The sequence below is a fragment of the Myodes glareolus genome, chromosome 11 (assembly GCF_982192425.1).
Source record: "Myodes glareolus chromosome 11, mMyoGla1.1, whole genome shotgun sequence".
NCBI classification, from domain to species: domain Eukaryota; kingdom Metazoa; phylum Chordata; class Mammalia; order Rodentia; family Cricetidae; genus Myodes; species Myodes glareolus.
In genome coordinates, this window is record NC_142036.1 from 47,403,949 (window position 1) to 47,426,720 (window position 22,772).

Here is a 22,772-nt window from a genome sequence, read left to right on the forward strand (position 1 = left end):
TCCCCACAGGTTTACTCCCTGTAAGGCCCTATGTATTACAGAAACTGGCTATGGGAAAACCTCAAGTCACCTGTCACTATGACGACATATCTCACAGTGGAGATGTTGGCAAATTGTTTAATGTTCACAAGATAGTTTGCTTTGCAGAATAAGATAACAAATATACAAGTCGCAGACTCCTGAAGAAATCTGTCCAAAAAAAAAGGGAGGGGGCAAGGGCAGAAATACAGGTTTTCTGTACAAAATGGACATTTAGAAAGATGTGGATCAAGAGCCTTCTGAACAACAAAGATACAAAGGGCAAAGTTAAATCAAGGGCTAAGACTGGTCTAAAAATGAACATTAACTGAAATAAGCAAAGAACTTCCCTATTTGGAAGGTTAACCTAAAGTGAAAAGTCTTTATCATAGTGTTTTTATAAACATTTTTATTAACTTTATACAGTAATCTGGCACAAGTTATGGCCAGCATTCTTGTCAAGGACAATGGTGTGGACTTTGATAAAATACATAACTTACATTTATTTAAGGGGAATGGATATTCCTAAAGTGCCTAAGTAAAAATGTCTCAAAATAGATTTCCTCTTAATGTCTGGAATAAATACCTGATCCTGAATAGTCAGGAATTCCAAGAGCATGACACCCCCCCCCATCCTTACTTTGTAAGAGACTGCCTTTTTAGGTACCATTTTTTCATTTGGCATCTTTACAGGTTTAACGTATCCAGTTACTTTTAGGATATAGGTAAGTGCTTATCTGAATTAAGTTGCATTTGGTTTGATATCTTCCTGTTTCCAAACTAACACAGCCATACTTCCCATGACTAAGGGCGAGACAAGGATTCTCAAGGGTAAAGACAGCTTCAGACAAAGCAGTACAGCTGGCAAGGTACCAGAACGTTTATCACTACTCACGTTAATAGTTCTTGATGAAAAAGAAAAGAAACTAGGACACAAATGGCAGGTGCACACAGCAGAATGGTAACTGCTACTCAGCGGCACAGAGACTCACACAGCTCTGCAGCTCATTAAAAACTTGAACATCTTCAAACACAAAAACCACCACAGCCGGGCGGTGGTGGCGCAATCCCAGCACTCAGGATGCAGAGGCAGGCGGATCTTTGTGAGTTTGAGGCCAGCTTGGTCTACAAGAGCTAGTTCCAGGACAGGCAGCAAAGCTACAGAGAAACCCTGTCTCAAAATACCAACAAAACAAAACCACCACCAAACTTCAACATATTCATGAGAATTGGTATGTTTGACTATAAAACTGATATAAAAGCAGTTTCAACGTTTAATTTTTTTAGTCTATTTCAACTAATGTAGGAAACAAAACATTGCTCATTTTGTTGTATAGATTAATGACTGTAATCCAAGGCAGAAGAGGGAAAACAGAATTGTTAGCATTGTTAATGAGAAGGCTTTGGTGGGAAAACCAGGACATGGTAAGTTGTTCTATTCGTTGTCCGTTCTGTTCAGTCTTCCATGGCTGAGTGAGTATTCTGGATCTCAGTTCTCACCACAGTGTTAGTGAAGGACTGATCTTTACTCTGGCTAGGGTCACCATTTACACAACTGTTAATCAAAAAAGTCTAATAGGATAAAAACCATCATGGAACCCCAGCTATTTTTAATTTCTGAGACAGGGTTTCTCTGTGTAGCCTGTCTGTTCTAGAACTGCTCTGTAGACCAGGCTGATCTAGATGCTACCATGCCTGACTTCAACTGTTTTTTTTTTTTAATATAAAGATTTTCAGTAAACAATTTTTAGGAAAAGGGCACTTGTTATATTTGATAATGTATTTTTTTCTTCTTCTGTGATTATGGAGAGTGATCCCAGGGCCTTGACATGCTAGGCACAGACTAGGCTAACAACTATATTCTTAAATCCTTAGAGCAGTTGACCCAACTGGTCTCTAATTTGTAGCATTCCTGTTTCTGGCACAGCAGGGGTTATAGCTGCCACTGCAGCGTTGATAATACACCTCCATGCTTTGCTTTGTAAGCTTGAAAACAATTTTTTTTGAGATAGGGTGTCACTATGTAGTTTTAGATGGTCTGTAACTTGATATACAGACCAGCTAGCCCTCAACTCAGATCTGCCTGCTAGGATTAAAGGCGTACACTACCATACGTAGTCCTAATCTTATTTCTTGATGCTTTTAGACCAGCGGTTCTCTACCTGTGGGTTGTGATCCCTTTGAGGGTTAAATGACCTTTTCACAGGGGTTGCCTAAGACCATCGAAAACCAGAGATATTTTCAGTAAGAGTCATAACAGTAGCAAAATTAGTTATGAAGTAGCAATGAAAATAATAACAACCAGGAACATGGCATGCCAACTGGCGAGCATTATTCCTTGGAAATGGGCCATCTGAGGTTAGACTTTAAGATTAAAAAGCTAATAGACTACTATGCTAAACAAAGAAAAAGCTCTCCTAAGTGGCAAAGTATCTCCCTAACACTAATTTCCATTGAGATACAGGACTCCCAGTGGTTGTCCAGGCTGGTCAACAATTCTGGGCTCAAGGAATCTTTCCACTTCAGACTTCCAAGTACTAGAGGATATGCTACTGTGCCCAACTCTAGAACCCTTACTACTCAATCTAGCACTGGACTGATTAGGCTTTTAAGTTTGCCTACAGATAATAAATAGTACAAGTATCCTAACATAAACATGCCAAACTAAATGATTTTCTACATTTTGACTACAGTGGCTGTAGCTTATGTGTTACTAGTCTGTGAAGGTAAAAAAAGGAACATTAAAAAGTTTGTTGTAAACCACAACTAAAGATATAAGTAGCACCTACCAGACAAAGAGGAAAATGTCCTCTTCAGTTGGGTGATGCTGCTCAAAGTAACTACATCAAAGCAGCAGCGCTTTATATAAAGACCCTTAGATATATAACTTTAAGGGGCATAGTTTAGTATACACCAAAGGGACTGGGTGTGATGACTTCTCTTATTCAAGTCGCCATTGGTCTCAAACAGGTTAACAGGCACATAATGCTTTAACTAATTAAATTTCAAGGTTTTTCTCCACTTGGGACCAAATTCACTATGGTTAAATTTAGAACTGCTTCCCTGCACCTTCCTTCTGAAAGTCTGTTACTGCAAAGGTCACTTGATTACTTACCGTTTACTTCTAACATAAAAAGAGAATTATGAACTGAACATTCAAACTAGTTTTAACTGGTGATAAGAAGGAAGAAGCCTAAAGTTAAATATCCCAGAAATTTATTTGATGTTGGCTTGAATACATTTTATATAGAAAGGTTGGGATTGTTCTGTGTTGGGTGCCCCTGGTAAATCTCATGGAGGCACTGAATCCAGAGACATCAGAAATGGAAACCGAAAGCCCAATTTTAGGGCTGCTCTTTAAGATTTGCCTCTGGTCAAATCAAGACACTCCCTTAAAAAATGCTTGAGATGTTAGAGCTTCTTTGTGGCTGACACAAGGAGGGTGGTTAGATTCTGGTTTGTTGAACACTTGAATACTTGGAAATAAAAATATTCAGCTTAGAAGTTTTCAATACTGGAAAACTTTCAAGTCTAGGGTTTACAGCCAGGAAGGGCAGCTTCGTATTCCTTAAATCAGACTGTTTCCCACAAGGCTAATCTTCAGCTTTGGCTTCCATTTCTTCTGCGTCATCATCTCCATCCACTTCCGCATTTTCTCTCTCAAGCCGTTCCAGCTGCCTTGCAAGTTCAGTCTCATCTGTATCGGTGACCACTTTGGGCTGTGGAAAAGGCATAAATTCAAAATGAACTGAACAGCAGAGTAGACTGGATTTCAATAGTATTACTGGCCAGTGTTTAAAATATAACTTCGAAAGTATTTTCATTTCTAATAATTCAGTTATACCCGTGCTGACTTACCTCTGAGTAAGTTCTATTAGCTGAAAATTAAAACAAAATACAAGACAAGACAGTACAGGCAAATAGTGCACACTACAGTGGAACAATATTTTCAGCCATTTAAAAAGCTTAACTGAAAACATGAATTCAGTGATCACAAAGACCACCAATGTCCTGTTTTTTTTTTTTTTTTTAAAAAAGGATATTCTGGGTTCAAGATAAACTATGCTTCCTCAGAGAATAAATTGTTCTATACACAGACACACAGTATATGGAAATTAGGTTCTGTTTATATAGTGATGAGGGAAAGACAGATTATTGTTTGAGATAGGGCCTCCTTATGTAGACAAGGCAGCCCTATTGCCTTTGCCTCCCAGTGCTGAAATTAGATTTGTGTCACTGCCTAGCAAATTTTTTATTATCTATTTTTCTCCATGAGGGGAAAACCCCTAACACCAAAGGCCCAAATGTCTATCCCACAATATGACAGTCTAGTACTAATAACTCTTATTACCAAACAACTCCTCCTTTTAGGAATACTATGTATCAATGGTTACTTTATACTTATAAATATCTAACTAGGCAGGTATCCTTGGTATGCTAACAAGCCTGGCTCTGAACTTTAGGCAATCATCCTGGTCTCAGTTTCCCAAGCACTGAGATTATAGGCATGGGCCATCCTATTCAATTCATCTGATACAACACTCTATATATGAGTGTGGGAATGTGTGCCACAGCGTGGTTTTGAAGTTGAAAAGACAACTTTTGGGAGTCAGTTTTCTCCTTCTAACATACCAGCCCAGGAGGCCAAATTTGGGTCATCAGGCTTGGCAGCAAGGGCCTTTTACCTACTGAGCCATTTTGCTGGCCCATATCTAAAATTTGAAAAAGCACTAATAGGCTGAAAAGGTAGCTAAGTAGATCAAGTACCTTCTGCAGAGTATGAGGGTTGGAGTTCAAACCCTAGCCACTACACAGAAAGCTGGACATAATGCTAAGGATCAGTAACCTGAAGCTAGGAGCGAAGACAGGTGGCTCTTGAGCTTCAGGTTCAGTGAGTCTTACAAAAAAAAAGACAGAGGAGGAGGGGCTGGAAAGATGGCTCAGAGGTTAATAGCACTGGCTCCTCTTCCAGAGGACCTGGGTTCAAATACCAGCATCCACATGGCAGCTCACAACTGTCTGTAACTCCAGTCCCAGGTGATCTGACACCTTCACACCAACATACATGAAATAAAGTTAAATAAATTATACATATAAATAAAAAGATAAGAGGATATCTGAAACTGACCTCTGGCCTTTACATGTGCACCCATGGGTCAGCATACCTGGGCACACACACTAAAAAGAAAATTAAATAGGTCAAGGCTAGACTCAACTACAGGGAGCTGGAGACAAGCCTGGACTACACGGGATCCTGTATCAAAAGCCCCCCCCCCCAAAAAAAACCAAAGAAGACAAAAAACCCCAAAAACGAAACACAGAAGTAATAAGAACAAAGCAAAAAACCAAGATGCAGATCTCACCTTCATTTGAACATTAAACACGCCTCTCTTCTCCTCAATCTTCTCTTTGATGACTGCCATAGCCTGATTGAGAACAGAGAGGCCTTCTGTTCTCTCCAGTGTCGTCGTCGTCATCACATACCTGGGTGGAGCTATCAGGTTAATCTAGAGGAGAAAAACAGAAATAAAGCTATAAATACACTTGCCCAGAGTATTCAAAAATTGTTTTATTAATTTGCTGCATGAAGGCATCATCTCAACTTGCCCCCAGTTTTAAGGATCAGTTTATTAATACAGTCTCTTACTTTCTTTTCTCAACAAGTTGATAAAAACCACTCTAACGAATGCAATTTATGGGAGAAAGGGCTTATTTTAGCTCACAATTCAAGGCATAGTCCATCATGGTGGAAAGTCAAGGCAGCAGGAATCTGAAGCAGTTAGTCATGCTACGTCTGAATTCAGAGGACAGAAATGAAAGAATGCATCCAGGTATTTAGATCCCTCTCCATTTACACAGCCAATGACTCCATTCAGAGAAAGGTGTCACCCAGTGAGTGAGTCCATGTACCGTAACATATTAAGACATATACCGTAACATACATTAAGACAATCCTGCAGACATGACCAAACGAATTCTAAATCTGTCAAGCTGAAAACTAATACCAACAACAGCAACACATCACTGACACAATGATCTAATCCAGTTCATATAAATAGTCCATTGTAATACGGAATATGAAGAATTAAAACTATTGGGTGTTTGTCATCTAACTAATGGGTAATTGGAGTTGGAAGGATAGCTCAGTGGTTAAGAACATTTGTTACTCTTGCAGAGGATTTCAGTTTGGTTCTTAGCATTTACACAGACTTGCAACCATCTGTAACTTCAGATTTTCTAGAAGATCTGATGCTCTCTTCTGGTCTTTGTGGGCATCAGGCATGGATATGGTAGACACCCTCAGGCATAAAGTAAAAATATCCTCCCCCTTTTCCCTTTCTCTTTTTGACAGGATTTCTCATGCAACAGCCCTAGCTGTCCTGAACTAGCTCTATAGACCAGGCTGGCATCAAACTCAGAGATCTGCCTGCCTCTCAAGTGCTGGGATTAAAGGCGTGTGCCACCAGTCTGGCTCTCCCCCTTTCAAGACAAGGTCTCATACTCTGTAGACCAGGCTGACCTGTCTCTGCCTCCCAAGTACTGGGATTAACGGCATGTGCCACCATGCCAGGCAATAAAAAAAAAAAATCTAGAAATCTTTCTAAGAAATCCCAAGTAATGACTATCCAGTTAGGCAAATGTCATCAAAGTTGAATGACTGTTGTTGAGAAAACGTTACTCTCCTGAAGGTGCTGTGCATAAACATTTTGAGCACTGTAACTCCTTACTGTAAAGATTTAATATTGCTGGCTCACTCACTCTAGGAGCCTTTCCCCATTTTGTAGTACCAACAAAAAGCTACAGCTGTAAACAACTGCCCAGAAATATCATGAAAAGACTATACCACTCTGAGAGGGAGAAAAAAAGTTTTAAAATAAGACATGATATGTTTTTGTCATTTATTTATTTACTTTTAAATTATGTGTCTCTGTTTACCATGTGTACGGCATATGGTACCAGAGGTGTCATATCCACTAGGACTGAAATACAAATCAAATCTTCTGCACTTCAATCCCCACAATACTTTCTTTAAGGTACAGGGAATTAAACTCTGGGCACTGAATATGCCAGGCAAGGACTTTACTACTGAGCTATAATTTCCTATCCAACACGACCAGCTTTAAAAACAAACAACAACAACAACAACAACAACAAAAAAGACAGAAAAAAGAAAAAGATTGGATATAACTCAGTGGCCCTGGGTTCAACTGCCAGCACACAGGTCAACTGCAAGGTTCTGACAAGCAGGGTGGGAGAAAATGCATAACTTACCTTGATGGGCATGGTTTCTGTAGAGCAATTCAAACCTGCTCTCAGGGCTTCTTTTACAGCATCAATTCCTTCATAACCATAGCAAGCTACTTCAATATCTAAAATTACAAAAATTCAAAAGTTGGCACCAGAAGTGACAATTAGAAAAGATAAAAGAATCAGAGAGTTGAAGTTATATCGTATAAATACATTAACTTCAATTAGAAATGTATTTTCACTGCTGAAAATATCTGACTGTGGTTAGGTATGTGGTCATATCCCTGTGATCTCAGCATAGGGAAATGAGGCAGGAAGATTTTACAAAGGACAATATTTTTTTGTTTGTTTTTTGAGACAGGGTTTCTCTGAGAAACAGTCCTGGCTATCCTGGAACTCACTTTGTAGACCAGGCTGGCCTTAAAATCAGAGATCTGCCTGCCTCTGACTTTTGAGTGCTGGGATTAAAGGCATGTGCCACCACCACCCGGCAAGACAAAGATATTTATCAAACATGGAGACAACAAAATATCTAGAGCTATCTAGAAACCATACCCCACTTGGCCCAGCAATTCTTTTTACTTTATCACACTTAATTATCTTGTGTGTCCAGGGGCACACGCGAGCATGTGGATGTCAAAGAGGACAACATGTGGGAGAGGCTCTTTCCACTCCATAGGTCCTGGGTTTGAACAGTTTGTTAGGCTTGTTGGCAAGTAGCTTTACCTGCTGTGTTGTCAACCCGAGCCAGCAAATCTTTTTTTTTAAAGATTCATTTATTTATTATGTATACAACATTCCTTCCATGTATGCTTGCATGCCAGAAGAGGGCGCCAGATCTCATTATAGATGACTGTGAGTTGCCATGTGGTTGCTGGGAATTGAACTCAGGACCTCTGAAAGAGCAGTCAGTGCTCTTAACCACTGAGCCATCTCTCCAGCCCAGCAAATTTTTTAGAACATCTGAATAGATGGATAAATACATATTTTTGCAACTGTGTGAAATTAATAAAATCTGTATGTTTCTCTCTCTCTTTTGGAGCTGAGGACTGAAACCAGGGCCAAGCTAAATTCCTAACTCCCTGTATGTTTAAGAGGAAATGTTAACATTCATGCATTTGTACTGGGGGCTGAACCCAGGCCTTCATGGATGCTAAGAATGTGGTCCACTCTTATATACCAGTGGTTCTCAATCTTCCTCACCCTGCAATCCTTTAATAAAGTTCCACATGTTGTTGTGGCCCCCAATCATAAAATTTTGTTACTACTTCATAACTGTAATTTTGCTGCTGTTAAGAACCATAAATATCTGATATGCAGGATATTCAACCCCCCAAATAGGCCGAGACCCACAGGTTGAGAATCTGCATGATCTTGTAAAGTAGCCATACAGGAAGAATGTCTGACATAGGGTCAATACGGAGGCATAGAAAGATACCACTGTCCTGTTGAAATATTTTAAATTGCATACTAAGGCAAAATATAATTCTTTATGTTAAAGGGCTAAATTAAGGTTATCTGAACTTCCATGACTATTTTCATTTGTGCCAATATATTTTATGCTACTGTAGAAGTAATTTCTTGGGCTAGGTATGAGACTGTGGTGGAGTACTTACCCAGCATGTATGAAGTCCTGGTTTGAGTCTAAGAGCCAAAACAAAAGCCCAAAGCCGTCAAAAAACAAACACCCCCACCCCTGGAAAAACAAACAAACAAAACCCCACCAAAACCAAACCAAACAAAACATTAAAACTATCGTTACCAATGAAAAGCATTTAGAAAAATCTATACTTGTTGCTGCAGCACAAATATTTTGGTTAAGTCTCACTACTTAACAGTTTGTTTAGGCACGTATAATGAAGTCATTTAGAAGCCACTTACCTGCTCGAATTTTGACAGCTTGTGGGGTCAAACGTCTATTGATATTGTTAATGAGTACTTCTCGTTCATTTTCATCCAAATCTAAACTATCCAAGATAGATGGGTCTCTGAGAAAAATAGACAAACAAGAAATGTCAAGGTAATATTACTGATAACTGTGAAACTGAACACATGACCACAGAATAACACAAATAACAATAAACCAAGAATTTCAGCACTGAAGTTGAACTCTTGATTTTGCAGTTTTAACTATGTGTTAATTTCTCTTTCAAAATGTGTAAACTGAGGAAGGTGGTGTCTCAAAGAACAGATGTATTAAATGAAGGAATCTAAGTACTAACGATATGGCACAGAAAACACTCAACTGATTTTCAAAACAAAAACTGGGCTAATATAAATAATTTAATACCTTTTAATACAAATCTGACATTCTATTATAGCATTTTCAAGTAATTATCACTCTATTTCAAGGACTTAGAATCCACCTTAGAAAGAACAAACATTTGGGCAGCGGGACAGGAAGGAATTATTGCCAGTTAGTGGGGTTAGGAAGGATTTCATGCAGAAACCAGCATGTCATCTGATCCTCCCAGTGTCCAAAACCTGGATCAGGGAAGGGTTTAGCTAAACTAACACTGACATGCTAACTGAACAAATGGGAAAGAGAAAGAATAACTTTTTAAAAGAGATCCTGGCAGTGGTGGTGCATGCCTTTAATCCCCCCTCCAAGGGTAGCCAAAAAAACAGTAGACATTAACAAGTAGAGGCAAAATGTTACAAAAAGCTATAATATTCAAAAGGAACTAACATGAGCAAGGATCCAAGCTAATGACATGGGGTTTCAATGAAAAGAGATAGAAGCTGAATGAAGGACTTTTCCTTTAGCCTGCATAAAATAACAAGATATATTGACAGAGATATCTATACTGTCATACGATGACAAAGAAAAACAGACTGACATTTACAATCAACAAACACACAAAGCTGTTGACTTCATTAACAAGCAGCAGCATGCAAATCAATTATGGTAAAAAAAACCTGACATATACCAAATGATGGTGAAGAGGAAGGAAAACAGCAGTATCTACCTACACTTGCTAGGGGAACACAAACTATAGAACCAATGCGGAGTGTAATTTGGCAAAGCTCTACTACTGGCAAGAAAGTTATCCAAAATGACATCTCACAGAGTTTCCATGTCAGATAACAAAGTCAGGAAAGGAAATGTTATAGACAGAGAGAAAAACAGGTTTGGAAACAGAGCCAAATACATGAGAATTTAAGAAGAAATACAGTAGGACCATGGTGAAAGAACAGAATGTATGAACTATAGGTTTTTAAAGGCAAAATAAATCTAGTCAAAAAGGTCCATTGTGAGGCCACATGGAAGGTAAGTTAATGTGATGGAACAAGGGTCCAAGCAAATGCAGTAAGCAAGAGGCTGTACTATTTTGGATAAGACATCCACATTGGTCCTGAAATCATCCAATGACTAGGAAATGGAAATTTACAAGGAAGTAGTGTGAGATGAAACCAAGTAAATATAGCATATGAAAACTATATATACTTGAGCACATCACAAGCCTTTTATATTGAAATATTTTTACAGCTAAATTTGACAAGGACCTATGGGTGCTAGGTAATCAGACTGTGTGTTAATACTTAGCAGGAAAGACATAGAGGCAGAATCAAGGTTTTCTTACGAGACTGCATGCTTAAAGGCATCATAAGCACCATATCCAGGCTTCTTGTACTTGTCATCAAAGACCCAGGCAGTCCTCTGGAACAGGCTTTCCAGCTGCTCATCCTTGGTATATTCTAGTACCTCAGCAACATGGCGAAGAATGCTGTAAACCTGGACACACAATGAAGAACTCAGTAATTTGAAAATCAGAGAGCTACAAAGAGGCACTGTCATACTTTAGTAGATGTAATTACTTCAATAATTCCTGAACAGTAACACCTCTAACTACAAGTTCTTTCTCCATAAAGAAATATTCACTACTTCATAATAATTAACTTAAGTGGGTATAGTATGTATAGGTATGATACAACTTGGGGTATTCAAACAAATTAACATCTTTGGATTTGTTTCACTTGCAACAAGGCACTTAGTATCTTTCCTTGCCAAGAAAACTCCTGCACAGATCAAGTCTATACAAAACTACACTATTTTAAGGAGAAAACTGTTATGAGTGCATAGAACTGAGATTCTAATAATTCGTTTGCCGTTATTATTTAATAATTATCCTTCCATTTACTTACCCAACTAACTCCCTGAAAATACAAATTTAGAGAAAAATATTTAAGAAGTTATTTCATGAGCTAGTAAGATGGTTCAGTGAGTGGATAAAGGTGCTTACTGTTAGGAGGGATGACCAGAGTATAATCCTTAGAACCCACATGGTAGGAGAAAATTGGTCCCCACAAGTGTCCTCTAACCTCTACCACACACACACACACACACACACACACACACACACACACACACACACACACACACAAACACAAAAACAAACAAACAAATGTAATAAAAAAGTTGTTTCATATTTCACATGAAAAGTGACTAAGAAAGGGTCCTAAACTGGTTGTTTCATTTTATCAGTCTGGGAACATACTCTTGTTTAGGCTGTTGTTTTATGAGATTTAGGCTTGCTATATTTATATTGCACAGAGTAAGCTGAAGCAAAACACCTGACTTAGCTTCCCATGCAGGAAGGGCTATAGGTACACCACTGTAAAAGGTAAATAATGTGAGAGTGTCCTAGAGAGACCAGAATTATGCAAATTTCCCGGAGCAAAGCTTTACCAACACAACAGGACCATGGTAACACCTTTATTTCTTTGACAGTGTAAAGAATCAAACCCAGGGCCTTCTCCATCCTAGGTAAATGCTCTTACCTCTCAACTACAATCCTAGTCTCTCTTTTTGAGACAGAGTGGTCCTGCATAGTCAAACTGACCATAAACTCCTATGCTGATTTCAAGTGTTGGGAATAAAAGCATGTACCACCATGTCTGACTTGAAATTCTGCATTTCTAATATGTAGCCAAGTAATGCCAAAGGGTTTAGTTCTGAATGACAAGTTTTAATGAAAAGAGGTTTTACTTTTTTTTTTAAATACACTTATTTCACATGTTTCAGATGTATAAACACTTAAAATGAAAGGAGAAATCTAGATCATGGTCTGATGGACTTGGGCATTATTATTTGTTTTACTGGGTTTCTTAGATTCTTTTCTGTTGCTGGGATAAAATATCCTAACTAAGGCAATATAAGGGAAAAAGGGTTTATTTGGCTTATAATACTAGGTTACACTTCAGGCAGGGAAGCCAGAGGAAGAAGTCTGAGAAAATTGGTCACATCAGCAGTCAACAGTAGAGAGCATAAATCAGCGCATAAATACTAGTGCTTAACTTGATCCCTCTACTTCATATAGCCAGAATCCCTGGTCAGGAAATGGTCCCATCCACAAATAAGAAGAATCTTCTCACACGAATTAACCTTAACCAAGACAATCCTTTACAGGTGCGCCTGGAGACCTGCTTTTTAGGTGTCAAACTATCATACTGGATTAACCAAATTTTTTTTTTTTAAAAATCTTTTTATTCCAACATTTTCTTGATATTTTATTTTGAGGATAGGAGCACACACAGTAGAAAAGAAAAAAGCACTAATAAAAGGCCAAGAAACCAGTAACGTCATTAAAAACAGAGAATGAGGGGCTGGAAGACTGCTCGGGTAGCAGGAGTACTACTGGTTTTGCAGAAGACCTAGGTTCAATTCCCAGCAGCCACAGTGACTCAAAATCATCTATGAATGCAGTTCCAGAGGATCTGATGCCTCCTTTCTGACCTGGAGAATCACACACAGCCAGAGTGCACACACATATATGTAGGCAAAACACCCATACATTAAATAAATAAACCTTAACAAGAGAATCAACTCACAGTTTTGGATTTTGTGAATTTGTCTTCACATTTGATTGCTTCCTCCGGAGAAACCCTTCTTTTTGACAAATCAATATATCCTGTATGAAAATATTTAAAAGTAAGTTTTATTTGTTGAAATATAAGCATATGATTAGAAACAATTTTATAAGCAAACTAAGTACCAGATTGAGAAGCTTATAATTATCCCTACTAAAATCATATTGATACAGTACGGCTGTAAGATGAGAAATTTAGATAAAATTTCAGAAATATTTTTAATACAGGGTAGTTATATATTCTTTATTATTTTGGAAGGAATTAATAATTTTAATTATTTAATTGACAGTTACTTAAATGCCTCTCCCTAAGCATTCAGACAGTTGAGAATTGTTATGATTTGATTAACAGGCTACTGTCAAATCAGGTGCAGTGACATATGCCTGTTAATTCGAAAACTGAGAAGGTGCAGGTAGAAAGGAGAAGGGTTAAAGCCAAGTTAACACAAGAAACCATGCCTCAAAACCACACTAAAGAAACCAGAGAGGTGATCTTCAATAAAAATAACATTGCCATCTTCTGTGTGACCGTCAGATGACAGGACCAAAAGCACCCTTAAAATCCATAAAACAATCCACATAGTAGAGTCTCTTTCCCAGAGATGCTGGCCTTTTAACCTGAAGGAACTAGAACTCAAGAAAGATGACAGATTTTTGTCAAATATCTAAACCACGGACACCCACAATCCTATGCCTGGTTAGAACAAGGTCACAAGACCACAATACAAAATCTATACACAAAATTTCTTTTACCTTTTAATTCTCTAACACATTATTTCCCAAAGAACCCAAGTCTTTATTTACAACAAAGGAATTCAAGTTATCGATTTTTCTTTTCACAGATTTTTTAATCTAAGCAACTGCAGCAAAAAAGTTATCAAAATTTACTTTTACGCTTTCTTCTAAAAATGCCAGTTTCAATTTTGATATACGTCTATGATTTTAGGTTCTTTATTCTTTAGGTTATTTTTTAAATAAGCATTTATGAATCATGCTTCATATTTTTAGTATATGGACAACCGATTTTCTCAGCATTATTATTTTTAAAATGATATATTTATTTTTATGTGCATTGGTGTTTTGCCTGCATCTACGTCTGTGTAAGGGTGTTGGATGCCCTGGAGGTAAAGCCACAGAGAGTTGTAAGCTGCCATGCGGGTGCTGGCAATCAAACCCAGGTCCTCCAGGAGAAAAGTCAGTGCTGAGCTATCTCTTCAGCCCCAGCAGTATTTTTAAAAAGACAAATGTTTCTACCATTCAGTTGTTTTTTAAACATTGTTGATAACTGGGTAAAAATAACAGTACATATAATTTTGAGAATTAAACTGCCTGCTTTTGTTTTTAATAATAAAAAAAGGTCTCACAATATAGTCCAGGTGGTCTTGATCTCATAGCCATCTGCCTGCCTCCATCTGATCACGGACACCCCTACCTCCACTCTTCTCTGGTGCTAGGGTTCAAACCCAAAGCATTATATATTCTAGGCAAGGCTCTTCCAATGACATAAACTCCCAGACGCTCTCATTTCCTCTTTGATTTAAAAACCTAATCATTTTAGTTCTTTAATTTTTCTAACAAAAGCAATAATATTTATAAAATGTTATTTTATACATTTTATCCTCTTTAGCCTCTCAAGATACAATGATAATGATGCAAACAAGTTTCACTACAATCAGAACATATGATTTCAACCTTCTTAAAATTTGCTCAAAGCTCTATTATGGTCCAATTTATTTTAGTGAGTATGACATGTACATCTGAAACATAAATATTCTATATTTTTGTAGGTGTAGTTGATCAATGTTTGTAATGAATTTCTTTCTGATATGGCTCTTAAATTAACTAGCCAAAGGTTATCTAAACCTCTAACTACTTCACCGACTTTAAATTTTATTTCACATCAATAATCTCTATTGAGTACATATACACTGTAGGTTTTTTTTTCTCTCCTCTCTTTGGGGACCTGACACTCAGTCCCCAAATACACAAAGGTAAGTGTAGCTCTCATCTATCAATAGTCTTTGGATGAGTCTTATTTTTTTTTATAACTTTACTCTTCTTTTTTACAATATATATTGTAAAAAATATATATTTTTTATTTTCTTAGCTTTATTTTCAGTGGTTGTTTCAAGAATTACAATATATGTCCTGTTTATTGTCAGCATCATCCCAATGCAGGTACAATGTAAAAACCATACATAGTTAGTATCTCATGTATTGGCCTTTGTGTTTTAGTTATCAAATACATTAAAGAAAAATACGTTTACACTGTTCTGCATTTTCTTCGCCTATTTCACCCCAGAGCTAAATGTGCAGTAGTTCCCCACTATCTTTAAGGGATATATTTTAAAAATTACTGTTATGTTTAAAACTGTGAGGCCAGGCAGTGGTGGTGCATCCCTTTAATCCCAGCACTCAGGAGGCAGAGGCAGGCAGATCTCTGTGAGTTTAAGGCCAGTCTGGTCTACAAGAGCTAGTTCCAGGACAGGCTAAACAACATCAGAAAACCTGTGGACAGTACTAGTCCCTATTTGCAGAGCCATGTGTCACACAATGACACTTTGGTCACTGACAGACTACCTATACGAAGGTAATCTCACAACATGTAAGTTGTAATAAGACTATGATGTTTGTGTCAATGAAATCAATTAAAACTTGTCTCCGAATGTATTCCTCCTTGGGCTTTTGTTATTTTGAAAACAGCTTGGTAATAGTTCATTAAATTGGTAATAGTACCATTAAATTCAGGATACTTTTGCCTCAGCTTCCTGGCAACTGGGAAAACAGGGTTGTGTCAATAATGTTTAAAAAGAGGGGGGGCGCAAACTTAATACAATGATACTTGAAAGGTGGCTGGATCTTATATAGTTGGGAGGCCAGCCTGGTCTACATAAGAAAGTTCCAGGCCAACCAGGGCAACACAGTGCAACTTAGTGAGATCCTACTAAAAAAAATTATGGTACTATGTAATTTTGCTTACAACTTAGAGCCTATATGCTTGGCAAGTGTTCTACCACTAAACTACAATCCCAACCCCCACATTTCTGTCTGAAGTGATATGAGACTATATATTTTATTAACATATTTATACCTATGATAAATGTAATTCAAGCATAGTAAAAAAATTTGTAAAACAGAACAATTTTAGTTAATGTGCTATAACAGAAGTACGTAAATTCATTCTTTAAGATAATTACTAGTGTTTTGAAATTGTAGGTAACCAAAATAGTACAAATTAAAATTGTCAATAATACTATATTTACTGTATTTTTTCCTCCCATATCTTTTCTTATGGTACCAGAGTTCAAACCCAGGATTTCTATTTCATGTTAGCTACTCTCAGTTGAGACAGGGTCTTGTCACACTGACAAGAACTCTGGAGTGTTACTGTTTTCTGATTAGCTGGGACCACAGGGATAGACCAATGAATCTAGCTTCCAGGATGCTTCCCTACCCCCCATTTTTTATTTCTTTCGTAGCCTTCGCTGTTCTGGAACATGTTCCATAGAGCAGACTGGCCTCAAACTCAACTCAGAGATCTGTTGGCTCTGCCAAGCGCTGGCATTAAAGTCATGTGCCATCACCACCCAGCTCCTCCCTAGTTAAACCATTAGATTCCTAAAGATTGACCCAAGCTGGCCACCGACTCATTCCTGAGACAAAACACCATTTGGCTAGCCTTATCAACTCATCCTATCATAGACTTGCCCCCTTTTCCTCCTTAAAAACCCACTCCTGCAGAAACACCTGCTATATGTCTTTGTCCTCTCTGGAGGTGGCAGTCCCTGCAACTCATCAATAAATGTCCTTTATGCGGAGAACTTGTCTGGACGTGTTCATTCTGAGCTGACTTCTCTGAGGGGCCTCCCCTTACAAATACTGATGAGTTAACTACTACTCTAGGTTTCTTTTTGGTTGTAATGAGTTAATTACCAAAATCCTCATAAATATTGAAAAGCTTCAAGTTATTTGGCCACAAAACTAACTCTGGAATGCACTTATTAGACTACTACTACTACTACAGTAAAAGGTTTTTGCTTAGCTAGTTAATTGGTATCCTCTAAAATTTTTTATTTAAAGCTTTAGACAAATGAGTCTTGTGGATATGCAGATATGGGTATGTTTATATGTTTGCACGTGTGTATACCATGTATGACACATGTGAGTCAAGGCTCTATCTTGGGCATGTTAATTAGGAGTTTTGAGATAGGTCTCACTCAGTAAGTTCAGCTAGCTGGTCACGAATCCTCAGATTTTCTATCACTCCAGGGTTGGGATTACCAGCCTGTACCTCTAAACCTGGCTTTTCTGTTTGGGTTCTGGGATTCTCCAGCTTGCATATCAAGCAAGCACTTAATCGACTGGCTATCTTTCCAACCCCCAAATGCTTCTTCAACAACTTTGTATGTAAAATAAGTTTTTAAACAGGCAACTTCTATGGTTTTAGAATTTATATTTAGCAATTTTTTCTCACTTACCTTTTTCTTTATCCACTCTAATGACAACTACACATTCATTTCTGCCAATGCGGATCAGTTTGTTTATTGAACGGATACGTCTCCTGGATAATTCGCTAAGAAGAATCATGCCTTCAATGTTATTATATTCCAACAAGCTGACATAAGCTCCCATTTCAGCAATGGATCTTACATTCACCATCACTACATCTTCCACCTCAGGGAATCTGTGTTGATAAAATCTACAACTTAGACCCGGCATTCTGCAATTAAAACAAATAAACAAATATATAAATAAAGGGCTGAGTTAGGGTAAAAATAATCAATTTTGTAGATCCCGACAACAAAAGAACACAACAACAGAAAATAGGCACTAGTCTCCTCATCTCCTTACATGTCAGAAAATGGACAGATACCCAGGAACCAAGCTTTAGCTTTTATTTGCTCCACAGTTTTGTAACGCTTAGGCAATCACTTTTAGAGAAACCATAAAAAATAATGACTATCTATAAAGTGCTGCGAGACCTAAGCATTAAAGGAATATGATGAGAGTAAAACACTGTTTTAATATTGCCACTTAAGTAGGGCATCGTGGTACATGATGGTACACACCTATAATCCCAAAGCTCCAGAGAATGACAAGTTTGAAGACAGCCAGGGCTATATAGCTAGATGCTATCTCAAAACAAAAACCCCAAAATATGGTAAATCATCAGCCAGTATTTTAAGAACTATCAAGGAACAGGAAAGATCACTATAACACAATTTTAACATTCCTAAGTTATTCTTTCTCCAAGCTGGCTCAGATGGCATATGCTACCATACGGCATACAAAGGGAAGACTACTCCTTAACCAATATGGCAAATGTTACAGCTAATTCTTTTTGTGATGCTGTGGATGAGTTAAGTTTCTATTTACACATGAAGCAAGTCCTTTCTTACTTGCCACTCATGAGCTAGTCCATTATCACTGTAGCCAAAATTACAGTATCACAACCTAAAAATTTAGGGGCTGGAGAGATGGCTCAGCGGTTGAAAGCATTGGATGCTCTTCCAGCAAATGCAGATTCAGTTTCTGGCACCCACAGCACAGCTCATAACCATCCATAGTTCAAAGGGATTGAATTCCTTCTTCTGGCCTCTGTGCACTGCAAGCACACAGTGCACAGATAAACAAGCAGGCACAACACCCATAATCCCAGCACTCGAGTGGCAGAGGCAGGTGGAACACTGCGAGTTCAAGGCCAGCCCAGGAGAAGCTCTGTCTCTGAGAGGGAAAAAAAAAGCATTTCCCTTTAAAAGAAATTTATTCACAAGTAATTTAATTTGGCCATTATAATTTCTAACTTGTATTACTCTCCAACAGTCTGAGACACCACGGTCTTGATTATGCTAGGGAAGTACTTCACCACCAAGCTCTACTCCGGACCTATTTTTATTTTGTTAACAAATATGCCTAATCTTGAGAAGTGCTTCATAAATCTCCACAATTCAAGTGTCTTTTAATCTCCATCTATTACAGATACCTACTTGTAATTATTCTCTTTGATCCACCCAGTTTCCAGCACCATCTCTTTAGTGACCCATATGCTGAAAACCATCCCAGTTAGCACTACACTTTAAAAAGGAAGTCCTCAAGCTTTAACTGCAGCTGAGGACCTTTATGCCTTCCTATTAATCATAACCTACTTACTGTGTCAGGGCCCAGAAGACAGATGATAAACAGCACCTAAAGGCCTAAGGAAATAATTCTGAAATCTTAGTAACTTACTTTCTTGTTGATTGGGAATAAGACATCAATATTTGACTTAAGAATTGATAGTCATGTTTAGTGTCACATGACTTTAAGTCCAGCACTTGGAAGGCAGAGGCAGTCAGATTTCTGAGTTTTGAGACCAGCTTGGTCTACAGAGTGAGTTCCAGGACAGCCAGGGCTACACAGAAAAACCCTGTTTCAAAAAACCCAGCCAGTCAAACCACCAAACCAACTAAGAATTAGACACTCTACACCCAGCATACGGAACAACAAAGTTCTGTCCTGGTATGGTTTGAAAACTACTCCCTGACATGCACATATTTCTACTACCTACTGAGAAAATGTGTGTGGGACTCACACATTTGTTTCTACCAGGCAGGACTATTACTACATGATCTGCCTACTGCCTAGCTCTTTGAGTACCGCTCGCTCTCTAGTTCTCCCTATCTGTAGATAAGGAGATGGGGGTGCAGGCTGAGCAACTAGCTCCTTTATATACTGATATGTAGTGAAAGTCAAGATTTGAGCCTATTAAATTTTGAACCAGTCTGTGCTCTGAAGATCTGGACACATAAAGAAATATCACCACTAGAAACATCTAACATGAACTTTAAAAACATATATCATGATATTAGGAAAGAACCAACAGTACTGTTTAAACAGTAGCATGTGGCACACTCATTTCTGGGGCAGCTGAACAAAGCAAGGATTTAATAAACAAAAGAAATGCAACACTCAGCTAGAATTACTCATTTGGAAACAGTTTTTAAACAGTGTTTCTCTTAAGAGTAGGGGTGCAAATGTTTTCAAATACTTGCATACAGAAAACTTGAAAATTAAACAGACTTTCAATAAATAAATGTGGAACAATGCTAGGAGATTTAACAGCTGTTAATCATATTTATTCAGCAAATTTCTCCAAAGAGGAACGGTGATGCTTTGGCTTAATCTGCTGGTTAAAGAATACAAGCAACATGGTAAGAGGACATAGGAGGGAGATACAGCTACTTCTTTAGAAGGTACATATCCCCCCTCTCACAAAATACAGAGTAAATTAACACTGCTAATGGTATGTTACTTGTTACTTACAGCAGAAAGAAAGTAGCCCAAACTACAAAGGAATTCTTTTCACATTGACTAACTGACTATATCACTTTATAAAATGCTAGTAACTTTTTAAAAACATTTTTAAAAAAAACTCACACTTATTCTGTCAATGAAACAGAAATCAATAATTTATTCAGTCCTTACCATGATTTTCAATGTATTCCTTTTCATTTTGCAATTTAACTTGCTGAAACAAACTTTTGGTACTAAACAATACCGGCACAAAACTTCTTCCCTACGGAATTAAGTACTAGTGGGACAACAAACTAGGAGGAAGACAAGGTGCTATGAAAAAGCAGAGAACAGAAATATCAAATGACTTCAAGCTAAATACACAAATACTTAAAAAAAATAAAAACAAAAACAGTAATCAAACCCCAAGATATCTCTCTCTCGAGACAGGGTTCCTCTGTGTAACAGTCCTGGATCTCCTGGAATTCGAATTATAGACCAGGCTGGACTTGAACTCACAAAGATCCACCTGTTGCTGGCATTAAAAGTGTGTGCCACCACACTCGGCCAAACCCAAGTCTTTTAACACTAAGTCTGATGTATCTTTTATCTACAAAGTCTTAATATATCACAATATGGCAATGTTGTTAAGCGTTCTCCCCTACCCTTTTTGGACAGGGTTTCACTGTGTAGCTCTGGCTGGCCTGAAGCTCACAGAGGGCCTGTCTCTGCATTCTGAGTGCTGGTATTAAAAGATGTGAGCACCATGACATCCCTCAAACTCAAAATCCCACTTATGCCTCTAGAGTAGCTGGGATTATAGGCACACACCACCACACAGGCTGTTATGTTGTTCTGATGCGAAACAACAACAAAACAAACTCCTCACCTTTCAAAAGATATTATCCAAATTCGAAGCTAATTTCAAATACCTTATATTATCAGGATCGCGCCCCTGTTAACAGTAGGTACGACTTCTAGAACCAGTCAGTACATTGTCACGTCACCAGAGCGGATATAGGAAACAAACATTCCAAAACAAAAAGGGTACTGTGTTGGGGAAAGACCTGTTCAGCTCTAAAGTTTACCAGCACACCTACACCTTCTGAGAATCGACGCCTGCCATCCGGGGTCATAAGCACTGAAAAAAAGACACTAAAATTCCATGTAACTGACATTTCTGAGGGACTGTCGAGCCCCCCCCCCAACTTGATGAGAAAAATCAAGGCTTCTCGGATGCGCCCTTTCTTCAAGAAATACTACATTATTCCTAATGAAAATTGAGGCATATTTAATTTGGGAGTTTATTAAAGAGCCCCAAGAGTGTGAACACTCATTTAACTCGTAAATTTTCCTTAATATTAGGCTCTCAGCTTCCATAATTAAACAGACCCCAGTTCTATTCTCGCAGTAGCCAAAGCAGGGCATATGAACCCCTTAATAAATAGCATAATTTTCAATCCCAGGGTTGACTTCACTCTACTGAAATACACAACAAAAGCGAAAACTTAACCATCTTCAACTTCTGGGGTCACATTACTGACTATCTTGGACCTGCTTTTTTCCTTAAACATGATGGTCTATCCTATAGGTTCTCTGGCGAACACTTCAGTCTCCACCGAGAAGAAAGTTTTGGTTGTATACTGGGGGAGAGGGAAAGAAAAGAGCCCAAATGGCCCGATAAAAGCAAGGCGCCCGATCGCCCGAGCCAGGGTGGGGTGTCGGTTCTCCGGAGGCCTCCCCACCACAAGGTGTCTTTTCTTGAAGGAGGCTGTAAGGATCTAGATGATCACGTTCCTTGACGGGGTTCCTCAGCCCGTACAACCACGTTTCTGGCTCACAGGACCCGACACCCGACTGGCGAGAAGACCCAGCGAACAAGCCGCAGGCGGGGGCGACGGCGTCCAGACACTTCCCGCGCAAGGACGGGAAGAGGGGCCCGGGGCCTAGCCTCGCTCGATCCCTCTGTCACTGCACAGAACTAAAGTGGGTTCCTGGGGAAAGAGGGCTGCGGGGCCAGTCACCTGAAGCGTCTGTGTGACTCCCGAACTGAGGTCCCACGCCGAGCTCCTTAATGGCAACGAGTAGACTCCGTACAGCAGGACCGGACGCCGAAACTCCTCAGCGTGCGTCTCACTCAACCCAGCGCGCATGCGGACCCACCTCTCACTGCGCAGGCGCCGACGGAAAAGGCCCTTCGTTACTGCTAACCATAGAGTCTTGGTCCTCCTAGTGTGATCGGTGTGACCCACAGGACGATCTGAAAGGTCCGTTTCCTCGGCACTTGGTAGATTTTGCGGAGGGAACGTGGCAAAGTTTGAAGAAGAGGTCAGATTCTGTTTCTTGCTCCAGAATGATTACGTT

The 22,772-nt window shown here is 38.7% G+C and overlaps 1 protein-coding gene across 1 annotated transcript; it reads right to left on the reverse strand.

Annotated features, from left to right (window-relative positions):
- Positions 1-3,217: 3,217 nt before the first annotated feature.
- Eif2s1 (eukaryotic translation initiation factor 2 subunit alpha) lies at positions 3,218-22,687 on the reverse strand. The gene is made up of 8 exons (XM_048416026.3): positions 22,433-22,687; positions 17,615-17,856; positions 13,099-13,178; positions 10,851-11,002; positions 9,148-9,254; positions 7,291-7,388; positions 5,382-5,525; positions 3,218-3,737 (listed from the first exon to the last, which is right to left on the reverse strand). Exons 2-8 carry the CDS (start codon positions 17,853-17,855, stop codon positions 3,612-3,614), a joined length of 948 nt encoding a protein of 315 aa, XP_048271983.1. The 5' UTR covers position 17,856; positions 22,433-22,687; the 3' UTR covers positions 3,218-3,611.
- Between the last annotated feature and the right edge of the window lie 85 nt (positions 22,688-22,772).

Bases quoted from the DNA above. Each gene is read 5' to 3' on its own strand.
- Eif2s1 (XM_048416026.3), bottom strand. From the start codon at position 17,855: ATGCCGGGTCTAAGTTGTAGATTTTATCAACACAGATTCCCTGAGGTG. The intron at 13,179-17,614 runs GTAAGTGAGAAA...ATTTTCATACAG, and splicing joins TAGAGTGGATAAAGAAAAAG to GATATATTGATTTGTCAAAA. The intron at 5,526-7,290 runs GTAAGTTATGCA...TTTCTCCTCTAG, and splicing joins CAGAAACCATGCCCATCAAG to ATTAACCTGATAGCTCCACC.